Below are 15,920 nucleotides of genomic sequence, written 5' to 3'. Positions count from 1 at the left end.
CAGTGCTTTTAATAGCTGAATAGTTTTATCTAACTGTTTATTTATTGTAATTTGTATTTTAATAAACTTGTAAACCTGAAATTTGTGGCCAACTCCCTTCCCATCAGTGGAGAGTTTTTAATGCTGGTAATTAGGACCTCATATTGAGTGACATTTTTAATGTAGATTATCAAATGATATTAAACTGAATCATCTTCAGGTCAGTTTACAGTAGAAACTGTCTCTTACTTTGTGTCTGAGGGTCCAGGTTCATTACTGAAGTCTGGAGTATAACCTTTAGACCGGTCACTCTTCATAGACAGACAACTGGATATTACAGACTCTGCTCCGTCCTCCTCTTCCTCCTCTTCCTCCTCTTTCTTCATCTTCTGGAGTCTGAGAGGTAAACCAGTAACACTGGAGACACACACACATACACAGTATAATGAACCCAGTCCTGCCTCTCAACTTAGTAGCTTCTTATTAGTTTACATACTTTGACTCTTAGTTTTTAGAGGCAGCAGTGAGTCACGTTACATCGCTGTGAGGACGCACAAACCAGGAAAACAACAACAGGAAACAACGTTTCAACTCCTCAAACTCTGTCATTTCATATTGTTCTGACACACTTTAATCAACTAAACAATTAATGTGATAAATAATCATGAGATTGATCAATAATGACAGTAATCATTATTTACAGTCCTGATATTAACACTCACCTGCCTCAGACTTGCTGTTTTCCTCCTTCTGCTCTGATGACTGTGAAATGGCGTCTAAATGGACTTTCACCTTTACTGCCTACCTGTCTGCTGCTACCTGTTTTTTCCTCCCTGGCTTTACTGGAAGTTACTCGGTGTGTGCGTCCTCATGTTGCGTGTCCTGGTGGTAAAATGTATGAAACTCAGTTATAAACTTTGTGTTTTATAGATTAAATCAATAGATCAGTAGAGACTCGTGTTGGTCTTCAGGCTGTTTCTGATCCAGACTTTCATTTCATTAAAGAGAAGTTTAACTTCTTTGTTGTGTTTATAATCTGTAGTGAATTTTGTGCAGATATTTAATGCACACAATTTATAATGAGCTAAACTAAAGTTCTTCTTCCTCTGAGACAGTTTAAACAGAAAATACAACAAAGGGCATTTTTCAGTGTTGCATAAATCAGACCATTATTATCAGACTCTGACTCAGAACGTATCATTCATGCCTTCATTTCATCCCATCTTTACTTCTACAATGTCCTTTCCACCTGCCTTAAAGCTCCCTGGTTCATCTTCAGCTCATATAAAATGCAGCAGCTGGGCTGATAACTAGGACTGGCCTTAGATCTCACATCACTCCTTTTTAACCTCACTGCATTGGCTGCCAGTGAAGTTCAGGATCAGTTGGTCATGCTGTGTGTTAAACTAAAAATCTTTATATTTGTATTCTCTGTTTCTTTCTGTACAAATGTTGTAAAGCATTTTGTAAACTGTGATAAAAAAAAGTATACTTTCATGAAGTCTGACATGTTTGATGTGAAAATATCAAATGACAAAAAATTATTTATATACTGACAGTTAAACTAAAGTTGCAGCAGTGAGTCACGTTACATCACTGTGAGGACGCACAAACCAGGAAAACAACAACAGGAAACAACGTTTCAACACCTCAAACTCTGTCATTTCACATTGTTCTGACACACTTTAATCAACTAAACAATTAATGTGATAAATAATCATCAGATTGATCAATAATGACAGTAATCATTATTTACAGTCCTGATATTAACACTCACCTGCCTCACACTTGCTGTTTTCCTCCTTCTGCTCTGATGACTGTGAAATGGCGTCTAAATGGACTTTCACCTTTACTGCCTACCTGTCTTCTTTACTAGAAGTCACTCGAAGTGTGTGTGTTTGTGTAACAGTCAGACTATCTTGTTTATTGTATACTTTTTGTGCAGAAATATTCAATTTTTTTCTTCCTGTAACTCTTTGTGTTGTTTTAAATCTGAATATCTGCTTTGGCAGTTATCATTTCATCTTTATAGTCTGAACAGACTTTCACCTTCATTAGAAGTACAGCCCAATCTGATCTGATGTGGGCCGGATCGTTAAAAAGGCGAAAGGAAGGAAGGAAAGTGGGCCAGATTGGACCCTTGGCGGGCCGGTTCTGGCCCACTGGCCTCATGTTTGACTCTCCTGCTGTAGAGGGTTTATAGATACTTCTGACAAACAGTCAGGTGACTATCAAGGCTGCTGAATGAAGATCTGACTTAAAGAAAGAAAGGATCCCAACTATGCTGTAGAATGAGGATCAGCAGGAGGAGTGAAAGCAGAGAGGAGCGAGCCTGGAGTCACTGTGGAGGAAACATCAGCTCCTATGAGCTCAGAGTAGAAACACACATCCAGCTGAAGGAAGAGGAGAAACTGTTTTTGGCTGAAGAGACTTTAAATAAAACATCTGAGTCATTATTCACTGCTGAGACTTTTTATAAGTGATTTCCTCTGAGATATAATTCATAATCACGGACTGAGAGACTCAAACATCAGCATCACATTTATTCATTTATACACTTTGAAGTCAGCAGCATCTCCTGCTGGCTCACTTGAACACACACACACACACACACACACACACACACACACACACACACACACACACATAAAAACACACACACACACACATACATAAACACATACACATTAAAAAAACCCAGCCATGTGTAAAATAATTTGTTTATTTTTATTATAAATACATTTATTTTGTGCATTTTTGTCTTTATTGACAGTTCAGAGCTGAAGTCTTCGTCCAGTGTGTGTGTGTGTGTGTGTGTGTGTGTGTGTGTGTGTGTGTGTGTGTGTGTGTGTGTGTGTGTGTGTGTGTGTGTGTGTGTCTTCAGCCGAACCAGTGGTTTCCCATACACTCTCTGTTCCAGGGAACTCTGCAGAGCCAGCACCACTCTGCTTTACACAGAGGACACTGCATGTGCATACAGCCGCCTGCAGGGGGAGACAACACACTCATTACCTGTGTGTGTGTGTGTGTGTGTGTGTGTGTGTGTGTGTGTGTGTGTGTGTCCTCTCTTAATAACAATAAAGAAATTAAACACTGCAGGTTGTTTTTACCGTTTTTCTCCACAGCAACTGAACACTCAGGGCAGCGTTTAGTCGACTCCTCAATGAGGAGCTGAGAGGCTCGATCCCACCTCCCTCTGAGAGACGCCTCCTCCTCCACCACAAAACCCTGAGAGAGGAGGAGGGAGGAGGAGAGGAGAGGAGAGGAGAGGAGAGAGAGGAGGAGAGGATAGGATGAGAGGAGGAGAGGACGAGGGGAGGAGACAGGAGGAGAGAGGAGAGAGGAGGAGAGGAGAGGAAGAGAGGAAGAGAGAGAGATAGGGGAGGACAGTGGAGGAGCAGAGAGGAGGAGAGAGGAAGAGAGGAGAGGAGGAGAGGAAAGAGAGAGGAGGAGAGGAGAGGATAGGAGGAAGGGGGGGGGAAGGGGGAGAGAGGAGAGGAGTGGAGGAGAGAGAGGAGGAGAGAGAGGAGAGGAGAGAGGAGAGAGGAGTTAATGTGCTCATAGGACAGGAGGCAGCAGCTCCCCTTTAATTGATTAATCAGCTGATCTGAAGCTCTAACATCATATTTAATTATTAAATCATAAATAAAGAAGATAGAACAGATTAGATCTTCAGGTCATCACAGGGACAGCAGGGAGGCCTGTGCTTGGCCGGCTCACCTGTGAGGCTACACCGGTGGGCGGAGTCGGAGCGGTCCGACAGGCTCCTTCATGGTACTCCTCCCTGCAGACTCTGCAGAAGACGAAGCCGCAGCCCAGCTGTCTGTCACACTCCACCCTGCGGCTGCCATCAGGGGGGAGAAGCCCCGCCCCGCAGCCGGGTGACGGACACATAACTCCTCCAATCCCCAACAGGCACTGCTCCGCCCCGAACTGCAGGTACCGCCCATACTGAGAGACACAGACCCCAGATCAGTTTAATGAGAGACCCAAACCAGCAGTATATATATATCTATACACAAGGGTGAGTGAGGTGTTTATGTGTCCATGTGGTTTAGTTTAAATTTAAAGGGTTAAAATGTGAAAATAAACGTATGAATAACTTGCACACATTCTTTTTTTGTGGACCCAGCATCAAATTTCTGCTTTTAATCCATTTTGAGAGAATATATTAGAGGATTATGGCAAAAATGTCTAAGTGGTGTAACCATAAAAGTTTTGTACCAAATAATTCAACTTGCTTAAAAACACTAAATTGTCAATAAAACACCATATCAACTAGTTTGGCATGATCTTACATTATAACTTTATATTAAATAAAGGTAATGGAATACAATTGTTCTAAATATTACATTTACTCTGGGTTACCATGGAGATCAGGAAACATTTACATGTTTTAAATGAAGTCATTATTAGTATAAGTCCACTTAAATACACTGTAGGTGATAAAATATGTAATATTTATCATTCTTTTGTGGTTACACCATTTGACATTTTCAGGAGCATTCAGTCTTACTTTTGGTAAAAAATGGTGCAAATGTCATTTCAAATGATATAAAACCAACAAAAATACTAAATGTACATTTTAACAAACCTGATGCTGCTTTTAAATCTAATTTAACTGATTTATGAATTGATCATCTTACTAACACTTATTAGTTACTGACCCATGTTCCTCTTGTTCATACTGACTATTAAAAGATGCCGTTTAAAACTAGTTTTTAAAGATGTTTAAGGTCTTTTTCTGCATTCATCCATTTATAAAACAATTATTAAAACAATAAAACCTTAATTACACATTGATCCAGTTTTCTCTTATTGATCTTTTTTTAATATATTGATTATATTGAACTGGCTGTAACTCGGACCTCCATGATGTCTTGCTGCTACGGACGTCCATGATGTCTTGCTGCGGAGCCGCTGAGTTCAGTCTGAATTTATCTCCTGTTGCTTTAACAAACCTGATGCTGCTTTTAAAACTAGTTCAACTGATTTATGAATTGATCATCTTACCAACACGTATTTATCACTGATCTGTGTAACTACGTGTGCAGTGATGTGACTCACCTGGTCGTCTCCTAAAACGCGGAAATGATGCAACTCTTTAATGAGAGAGTCTGTACAGCCAGCTGAGAATAAACAGATATCATCACATTAATACACATGATATCTGTCACATGACCTGATGTCACAGACTCTGACATACATCACATGATGAGGACGAGCAGCTCATGAACTGGCATTTATACAAACAAAGCATTATGGGAAATGTAGTTCTAAAGTTGAGAGCCTGATTATCCCTCAAATGGAAGTGAGACTAATTAGAGTGACAAGAGAGACAAAATTCATCCATATTAATATTAAGTAAATATTATGTGTTTTTCTGACACACACATAACTCACTCTCACACACACAGCTACACACAGTCACATACACACACACACACACACACACACACACACACACACACACACACACATAAACAAACACACACACACACACACACACACACACACACAAGCACACACACAAGCACACACACACACACACACACACACACACACACACACACACACATAAACAAACACACACACACACAGTCTTACCTGCACACGGCAGTGAGTAGCCAATCACAGGATGGTGAACAAACTGTCTCTCGTCCAGTCGAGTCTGAGAGTAACGACGGAAACAGTCGAGACAGATCACATGACGCTCCAAACACTGGAAGACCAGGACCACGTCCCTGAGAGACAGACAGGTGGAGACAGACAGGTAATGAGTCAGGTAGAGACAGACAGGTAGAGTCAGACAGGTGGAGGCAGACAGATAGAGACAGACAGATAGAGACAGACAGGTAGAGACAGACAGGATCAAATTCAGTCAGGATGAACTACATTTTTCTTCTGTGTGTGTGTGTATTACTGTGTATGTGTGTGTGTGTGTGTGTATTACTGTGTGTGTGTATTACTGTGTGTGTGTATTACATGACGTCAGTGCAGGCGATGCAGGGGACGTCTCTGATGTTGGTCAAGATGAGGTCAAGGGCCACAGAGAGGTCGTCCTCTGAGGTCGGATGGGACGCACACTTCATATAAAACTCCTGACACACACACACACACACACACACACACACAGAATGAAGGAACTACATCTCCCAGAATGCAACTCTTTAAGACAAACTCAGGGAGCTATAATACACATATTAGACCCGCCCTCTTACCGCTTGGTTGCCGTGACAACCTTCTGACTGACAGATGCCATGGATACGACCGGGGAGGAGAACATCATCCCAACAGGACGGACCCTGAAAGATCATCATCATCATCACCATCACCGTCATCATCATCATCATCATCACCATCATCATCATCATCATCACCATCATCACCATCATCATTATCATCATCATCACCATCATCATCATTATCATCACCATCATCATCACCATCATCATCATCATCATTATCACCATCACCATCATCATTATCATCATCATCACCATCATCATCATTATCATCACCATCATCATCACCATCATCATCATCATCATTATCACCATCACCATCATCACCATCATCATTATCACCATCACCATCATCATTATCATCGTTATCATCATCATCACCATCATCAACACACACACACACACACACACACACACACACTCACACTCACACGTACATGTGGCACACCCAAAATAGGGTAACCACATTTAGATTGTAAGATTCCTTTAATATCACAATCATTTTTGTTATTGTATATATTGAAGTTTCCAATTAGATGTTTTGAGGTGCTCCGTTTATGTTGGAAATGGGGGGGGGGACGTTTGTGTTCTCATGAGTTGCTCCGGGGAACGGTTAGGGGGCGCACCTGCTGCCGCTTCCTCAGAGGAAATCTGGACAGGAAACACAACAAACTGTGTCCTCATTCCTCTGCTTTACCTGCTTTATACAGGTCAGTAAACTGTTTATCCACCATGAAATGTTATATATATTATCAGCGTGAGTGTTTGTGTGAAGGTTTTAATCTGTGTTGATGAGTTATTAATGTTTAAACAACAATAATATGTGGAAAGTTTGCCAGTGCGGGCGCCATTTTGTGCCAGTTGCACTAGTTAAAGTGGGAATAAGTGACATTAAAACCTCCGGTACATGATTTATTCCCAGCTGGTTATGTGTTATGTGTGTTTACTATAAAAAGGTACATTTGTTAAAATTGAAATATGTAAGGTTACAAATTGAATATATCTTTGTTTATAAGCCTTTTGCAGAGTAAATGTAAGTTTAATGTAACAAAGCAGAAGCAAGGTAATATATTGTATTTAAAGGTGTTTTGAACCAGTTTATACTGTGAAATGGACAAATGTAATGTATATACAGAAGCTAAATATGTGTTGATTAGTGAAGAGAAGATTAGAGAAAATGTATGTTATTGAGACTGAAGTAGTGATTTAAGTGAGATAAAAGACTGAATTTGTGAAAATGTGAAATTGAACTATGTAAACCTGAGATGAAGTAAAAGATACGTGTTGTGCTGATGTGACTGTTATGATTCATGATGTTAAATAAATCATACAGAGAGGCAATCTGGACTCATTCCTCTGCTTTACTGCTTTATACAGGCACATATTAGTTAATGTGCCCCCCCATCCCTGGGACCCGTAACACACACACACACACACACACACACACACACAGACACACACACACACACACACACACACACACACACACACACACACACACACACACACACACACACACACACACACACACTCACACTCACCCTGCTGAGTGTGAGTGTCGTCTGTTTGCAGCTCCTGCAGCGGACTCTCAGCTTTCCCGGCTGAACCGACCGACAGTTCTTACAGAACACAAAGAAAGTGCTGCAGGGACGCCGTCCTGTACGCGCCTCCTCCGTCACCTCCTCTGCTCCTCCTCCACTGTTCCCCTCCAGGATCACTGCCAGGCCGGAGGAGGTGGACGGGAGGCGTGAGGAGCTGAGGTCCAGCCTGGTCAGACTGTCCTGCTCCTCCTCCCCGCTCCGAGCCAGGCGCTCCTGCAGGAGGAGCAGCTGGCAGGAGGGGGAACCTGATGGAGGGAGGACCACATGCACGGTACTCTGCTCCGGGAGGTCACAACCCTGTAAGGAGGAGAGGAGGAGAGGAGGAGTTTATAATTAATACGTATGACTTCATCCAGTAGTCTTCTGCTCCCTGTGCTCCTCTTCACCTCCGGTCTCTGCTCCTTACTCCCATCAGCAGCTGCAGCCTCTGACTCACCTGCAGCTGCAGCCTCTGACTCACCTGCAGCGTGGCGGTGCTCTGCAGCTCCCTCCCAGCGAACAGAACCCGGAGCTGCTCCGGTCGGACTCCCTGCTGACTCCCCACCACCTCCTTCAGCTCGGCTACGCTCGACTCCTCCTGCAGCTCCACAGCCACACCTGGCCCCAGATTATACCGCACAAACACTGAGGACACACACACACACACACACACACACACACACACACACACACACACACACACACACACACACACACACACACACACACACACACACACACAGGTGTTTTAAGTCACAGGTGAGGTCAGGTGATGTATATGTATAATCTGGATGTTTACAGTCTCTGAGGGTTTAAGGGCTGAAACTTAATACATAATTATACAATTAAATGCTGAAATAAATGAATAAATATATAATTATGTAACAAAATGCTCAAGTATATAATTATACAATTTAATGCTTGATTCTCTATAAACATAAATAAATAAATCACAAATTAAAAGAGACATTAAATATATATTATATATTATATATATAATTTATAGATTTATTTATTTATTTGTATATTAATTAATGCATGAACTATTTAATTTTTCACACATTTATTAATCTATTTATAAAAGAATTTATTTATTTATTTATTTATTTATTTATTTATTTATATACTTTCATATATCCAAACTGTAACTTTCTGCAGTGACATTAATCAATCAGTGAACTTTGACCTGTGACTAGTGGCTGAACTTTGTTTGGACATTTAAAACCTTCCTTAGTGTGAATTCAGTCTCATTTTTAGCAGCTTTTTATTAAACGCTGTGTTAATATTAGACAGTTAAACTATTACAGATGTTTCATTTTATCCTGCTGAAACATTCAATGATTGATTTTACTTTTTCTAATCTTCTAGTTTCACTCAGAAGAAGATTTATTAATAATTAAACAGTAAATAATGATCAATAGTCACTGCTGAGTCATCAGGTCTGCAGGTATTAATGATTATTAGTTATTAGTTAGGAGGTAAATGTTAGTTTATAGTGATTGATCCTGATCTAAAGGAGCAGCGCAGTTATCGATCAGTTATTGGAAGCAGACCGGATATCAAACATGAACCAGGTGACGGTGCAATGACGTAGTGATCGGTCTGATCAGTAATCGATCAGTCTCATACTGACAGTGTGACAGAAACTCACCGATCATCTGTTCGTCCTTCAGCTCCCAGCCTCCATCATGTGTTTACAGTCTGCAGGCCGCGGTGCACTCTGGGTACTGTAGTCCATTGCGCGCGCAAACACACGCACGCACACGCACAGGTGACAGCACACTGACTCATTATTAATGTTTGTTTACTTTATTTAAGACAGCACACACATTAAAAACACGAACATGTTTAAAGAACTACAAAAACCAAACAAAGAACTACAGACAGCAGAATGACGTCACCGAACGGAAACGGAAATGGATGTATATATGAATTTTAATGTTGTTTTTTTCATTTTTTTTCTTTGTGTGTGTTTTTTCTCCCCTACGTTAAAGTCCCGGTACTCCTCCGGTAGTGTCTCCGGTATTTCGCCGGTGGTGTCTCCAGTAAAGTCTCCGGTAGTGTCTCCGTTGGTGTCTTCGGTAAAGTCTCCGGTATTTCGCCGGTGGTGTCTCCGGTATTTCGCCGGTGGTGTCTCCGGTATTCCTCCGGTAGTGTCTCCGGTAGTGTCTCCGGTAGAGTCTCCGGTATTCCTCCGGTAGTGTCCCCGGTAGTGTCTCCGGTAGAGTCTCCGGTAGAGTCTCCGGTGTCTGCAGATGACGGAGAGTCCGGACAGCAGCGTCCTGCAGCGGACACACAGCGGCGGAGAGACGGTGAGACAATTAACCTGCAACATCTGTATTTACCACATCTGTATTTACCACATCTGTATTTACCACATCTGTATTTACCACATCTGTAATTACCACAGCTGTATTTACCACATCTGTATTTACCACATCTGTATTTACCACAGCTGTATTTACCACATCTGTATTTATCACAGCTGTATTTACCACATCTTTATTATATAGTGTTTTCTTAAATATTGCTTTAGTTTTACTCAAAGATATTTTTCTTTCAATTGTTTGCAAATATATATTTTATGTATGTATATATGTATGAATTCATGTATGTATTTATTTATGAGTATGTATGTATGTATGAGTATATATGTATTTATGTATTTATGTATGTATTTATGTATGTATGTATGAGTATATATGTATTTATGTATGTATGTATGTATTATTTATATATAAGGGATATGTGGTAGCTTACTGTTTCATTTATCATCACATTTATAAATATATAATATAAGTATAATTATTAGAGTTAGTTTGGATATGAACGCCTGTTGTTCTCCTCACAGATATCAGATATCAGTGCAGCAGTAATTTACTCACATGTATTAAAGACAAATCACTTTAATTCAATGTTTATGTTAAAGAAAGAATCAGTTTAATTATATGGTTTTATTTTAAAGGAAATGTTAAATATATAACTGTAGATTTAATTATTTTTCACATATTTTCCTGTTTAACCAACATGTTTTCTCTATTTATATATAATTAGAAACAACTGTTATTATTAAAAAAGAACAATAAATATTATTAGAAATGATTAGAAAAAACTACAGACACAGTTTTTACGTCTTTTAATGATGTGACGTCATGTGTTGGTGCAGTTTGACACAGTGGCCAGCGGGGGGCGCTGCAGGCTGTTTTAATGCACTGACCTGAGCTCAGTATTAAATCTGAAAACTTTATATTTATTTTAAGTATAACTTCACATGCTAATTAGTTAAGGTTGTAGCTGATTGTTTCATTTGTATCTGTTATTAATTAATTAATTTCTTTATTTATTACTATATTATTGTAAAGGCAGAAAAACGTCTGCACGCTGTGGCTCTGAATGCAGGTACACTTTAATAGGTTATCCCATCAAATGATACCTGCATTGGGAGCCACAGCTGGTTTTACACCTGCTCCCAATGCAGGTATCATTTAACGGGATAACCTGTTAAATGATACCTGCATTGGGAGTGATTCATTGTTTTGGTTCAGCAGCTGTGTTTAAATTCCAGATGTGTGCGTTTTTACCACACAACTTTTTCTACTATATTCTTGTACTAATGACACACACACACACACACACACACACACACACAGTATATTTTAGTTATTGTACATTGTAGCGTCTGTTTTTATTTGATGTTTTTGTGTGTATTTCTGTTGTTAGTGTGTGTGTGTGTGTTTGTGTGTGTGTGTGTGTGTGTGTGTGTGTGTGTGTGTCTACATCAAGTGTGTTTGTTGTTCACAGAGAGGAAACGACCAGCTGAGACCGATTCATTTGCATATTAATGAGAACGATGTCAGATTATCAGTGAGTTTTAGTTTCAGGGAGACGACCGAGGTTTAAAAGATGAAACAACAAAAGAGAAGAAGAATTTAATTTAAGTTCTTAAAGCGTCTAAAAGTCTAAAAGCCTCCTGTTTAACTTAACCTTCCTCTTCCTGCTCATCCTCCTGCTCCTCCTCCTCTTCCTCCTCCTCCTTTTCCTCCTGCTCCTGATCCTGATCCTCCCGCTCCTCCTCCTGCTCCTCCTCCTCCTCCTCCTCCTCTTCCTCTTCCTGCTCCTCCTCCTCCTCCTCCTCCCCCTCCTCTTCCTGCTCCTCTTCCTCCTCCTGTTCCTCCTCTTCCTCGTCCTCCTGCTCCTCTTCCTCATCCTGCCCCTCCTCCTCCTCCTCCTGCTCCTGCTCCTCCTCCCCCTCATCCTCCTCCTGATCCACCCGCTCCTCCTACCCCTCCTCCTCCTCCGCCTCCTCCTCCCCCTCCTGCTCCTCCTCCTCCTCCCCCTCCTGCTCCTCCTCCTCCTCCTCCTCCTCCTCTTCCTCCTCCTCCTGCTCCTCCTGCAGGTGGTGAAGGTGGAGGCAGGTGTGACTGATGTGACGTCTCACACCGCTGAGCTTCACTTCCTGCACTCGCGGGTTCGTCAGCTGGAGAGAGAAAAGGCGGAGCTGACGGCTGAGAACCAGAGACTGAAGAGCATGCTGGTCCAGGGTACACACACACACACACACACACACACACACACACACACACACACACACACACACTCACACTCACACACACACACACACACACACACACACACACACACACACTCACACTCACACTCACACTCACACACCTGCATTACAGGATCCCTCAGCTGTGTGTTCTTCATTTAGTGAAATTCACTGATTTAGTTTAGTTCTCTTCTACATCCTCTAAATCTGATCTGGTTTAATATAATCTGGATTAAACTAATCTGGTCTATTTAAACTTAATCTGAACCCGGTTCACTCTGCTGGGATCTGGTTTATTATGATCTGGATTCAGTTGATCTAATCTGGATTAAATCAACGTGATTTGATCTGATCTAGTTTAATGTAATCTGGTTTAATTTAATCAGGTTTAAAGTAATCTGGTTTACTTTCACTACATTTCCCAGAAATCCCTGGGCTCCTGTCCTCCATGTGGCAGACGTTGGGCCAGGTCAACAGTCAGACAGACTCCGTCTCCACGGAAACGGGCAGCTACGCCTCCTACTCGCATCAGCACCACGCGGCGGCCAATCAGGACGCAGACTTCAGCCCGCTGGTCCAGGTGCCGCCGCTGGGACCCGGACGACCTCAGCATGTCTGAGTTCTGCTGTCCGCTGGGCTCCGAGGAGGATGGGGGGGGGGGCCGGACCACATGGAGGGGGGGGCCGGACCACATGGGGGAGGAGGCGCCGCTCTGCAGTCAGACGGACATGGAGGAGCTGAGGAGGAGCTGCTCAGAGAGTCAGTGCACCGCCGGAGACGCCAACGACCACGTGAGGACACGATCCGGTTTATACTGAATCTGGATTAATCTGATCTGTAGTATAAACTTTAGCTCGTTAACAGCTCGTTAAGTGTTTAGTTAACCTGCTCTGTGTGTCCAGGTTAGAACTTGTTAGCGGCTTGTTAACAGCTTGTTAGCGGCTTGTTAGCAGCTTGTTAGCAGCTTGTTAGCAGCTCGTTAGCAGCTTGTTAACAGCTCGTTAGCAGCGTGTTAGCAGCTTGTTAGCAGCTCGTTAGCAGCTTGTTAACAGCTCGTTAGCAGCGTGTTAGCAGCTTGTTAGCAGCTTGTTAGCAGCTTGTTAGCAGCTTGTTAGCAGCTTGTTAGCAGCTTGTTAGCAGCTTGTTAGCAGCTTGTTAGCAGCTTGTTAGCAGCTCGTTAGCCACTCTTTAAGTGTCTCATTAACCTCTCTGTGTCCAGGTGAGCCAGGTCGAGGTGTATCCGGGTTCTGGCGTTCTCTGTGATGTCCGTTCGTGGCAGGCAGCCAATCAGTCGCAGTCTCCCACGGCGATGGCCCGGACGCTGCTGCGGGCGTGTTTGATATGAACACCTTGATGAACAGTAACCTGAGAGGTGGGCGGAGCCGCAGACCGGCCTTCCAACCACAGCGCAGCGCACTCGACCCGCACAAGATCAACGCCATCTTCAGTAAGTCCTCCTCTCTACCTGTCCTCCTCTCTACCTGTCCTCCTCTCTACCTGTCCTCCTCTCTCTACCTGTCCTCCTCTCTACCTGTCCTCCTCTCTACCTGTCCTCCTCTCTACCTGTCCTCCTCTCTCTACCTGTCCTCCTCTCTCTACCTGTCCTCCTCCTCTATGTAACTGTCCTCCTCCTGTCTCCTTTCAGACGCCATCTTGGCTCGGTTTCCTCTCGCTAAGAAAGGCGTCATCGGCTCCGGCATCAACTCCAAACTGTCCGAGATCCGGTTTCGCTCCCGGAGAGCCAATCGTGACCCTCGGTTCCTCTGACGGACAGGCTTACTCGGTCGGCCCCGCCCACCTCCCACCTAAACCAATGAGAGCGCAGCATTCACAGTCAGTCTGGAGCTGCTCGACCAATGAGCAGCTGCCATACAGAGAAGGACGGTTTTGATTTCAGCCAATGATCAGTCACATTCAGGTCTGGTTCACCGGGTCATCAGCTGTGTTGCCGTGGTGACCAGTTGGACAGCTGTGCGTTGCCGTAGCGATACAGTGAACGTTCAGCACTGCGTCTCCTTCGTCGTCCTTTAAGTTACGTTCACAGATCAGCTGATGGACTCGACTGATGCTGAACAGGTCTGCTAAGACAGGAGGTCAAACATGAGGCCCGGGGGCCAGAACGGGCCGCCAAGGCGTCCAATCCTGCCCACTTTCCTTCCTGTCTTCTTTCCTTCCTTCCTTCCTTCCTTCCTTCTGTCCTCCTTCCTTTCTTCCTTCCTTCCTTCCTACCTTCTATCTTCCTTCCTTCCTTATTTCCTTCCTTCTTTCCTTTCTCCCTTCCTTCCTTCTGTCCTTCTTCATTTCCTTCCTTCCTTCCTTCCATCCTTCCATCCTTCCGTCCTTCATTTATTCCTCTTGTGCTTGTGCACTTTCTTCCATCTGTCCTCCCTTTCTTCTTTCTTTCCTTCTTCCCTTTTTCCCCCATATTTCCTTCCTTTCCATCCTTCCATCCTTCCTTCCTTCCATCCTTCCTCCCTTCCTTCCTTCCTTCCTTCCTTCCTTGTATGAAGATGAGTTTGACCCAAAGACACAAAGCACCAAACACAGATAATAAACACAGAATCAGGTTTTAGTTCTTCGTGTTTCTGCATGATGAGTTTTGGGTTCGCTGCTGTTTGTGTTTCATCGTGTTTCAGAGTTTCTCGGCCAGCATGGAGGCCGACGACCACGATGGACAGTGTGTGAAGTATCTGTGTTTCTACAGGTTTAACGTGACATGAGAAGTATTATTATTATTATTATTTATTATTTATTTATTTATTTCATCCTGTTTGTGCTGTAAATGAAAAAAGTCGTTAATAAAATAACACGAAGCTTCATTCCTCTGTGTGTGTGTGTGTGTGTGTGTATGTGTGTGTGTCTGTGTGTGCATGTGTTACTGTGTGTGTGTGTGTGTGTGTGTGTGTATGTGTGTGTGTCTGTGTGTGCATGTGTTACTGTGTGTGTGTGTGTGTGTGTGTGTATGTGTGTGTGTCTGTGTGTGTGTGTGTGTGTGTCTTTGTGTGCATGTGTTACTGTGTGTGTGTGTGTGTGTTACTGTGTGTATGTGTGTGTGTGTGTGTTACTGTGTGTGTTTGTGTGTGTGTGTGTGTTACTGTGTGTGTGTGTGTGTGTGTGTCTGTGTGTGTGTGTGTGTGTGTTACTGTGTGTGTGTGTATGTGTGTGTGTGTATGTGTGTGTGTATGTGTGTGTGTGTGTGTGTGTGTGTGTGTGTGTGTGTGTGTGTGTGTGTGTGTGTGTGTGTGTGTGTGTGTACATTTAAAGTAGAAAATACTGAAACATGAAGCTCAATGTGAATAAAAACTTTTCTTATTCTCTGAGCGTCTCACCTCCTCCAAGAATGACATCACTCTCTCTGCTTCATTCCTCTGTGTGTGTGTGTGTGTTACTGTGTTTGTGAGTGTGTGTGTGTGTGTTGCTGTGTGTGTGTGTGTGTGTGTGTAGGAATGTAAAGTGTGAACCATCCATTCAGGATCTTATTTGAATTTGAATCAGCTGTCGACGGGCGGAAAACACCCGACACAAAAGACTCAGTAGCTTTGACATTCTGCTTCACCTCCTCCTCTC

At 42.9% G+C, this 15,920-nt stretch overlaps 2 protein-coding genes across 2 annotated transcripts in view; one reads left to right on the top strand and one right to left on the bottom strand.

The window, feature by feature from the left end:
• The window catches only part of LOC133991866 (NACHT, LRR and PYD domains-containing protein 14-like), a 721,507-nt gene that overhangs the window by 222,283 nt on the left and 483,304 nt on the right, over positions 1–15,920 (top strand). The window lies entirely within an intron of this gene.
• Positions 2,686–9,542, bottom strand: prkn (parkin RBR E3 ubiquitin protein ligase). The gene is made up of 10 exons (XM_062430159.1): positions 9,456–9,542; positions 8,286–8,449; positions 7,766–8,122; positions 6,201–6,284; positions 5,965–6,080; positions 5,587–5,723; positions 5,047–5,108; positions 3,700–3,930; positions 3,090–3,207; positions 2,686–2,963 (listed from the first exon to the last, which is right to left on the bottom strand). The coding sequence occupies exons 1-10, from the start codon at positions 9,460–9,462 to the stop codon at positions 2,860–2,862; spliced, it is 1,380 nt and encodes a 459-aa protein (XP_062286143.1). The 5' UTR covers positions 9,463–9,542; the 3' UTR covers positions 2,686–2,859.

This window comes from Scomber scombrus, chromosome 12 (genome assembly GCF_963691925.1).
Source record: "Scomber scombrus chromosome 12, fScoSco1.1, whole genome shotgun sequence".
In the NCBI taxonomy this organism is placed as follows: Eukaryota; Metazoa; Chordata; class Actinopteri; order Scombriformes; family Scombridae; genus Scomber; species Scomber scombrus.
The sequence above is the reverse complement of the archived record's forward strand: the minus strand, read 5'-3'. Positions and strand labels throughout refer to the sequence as shown.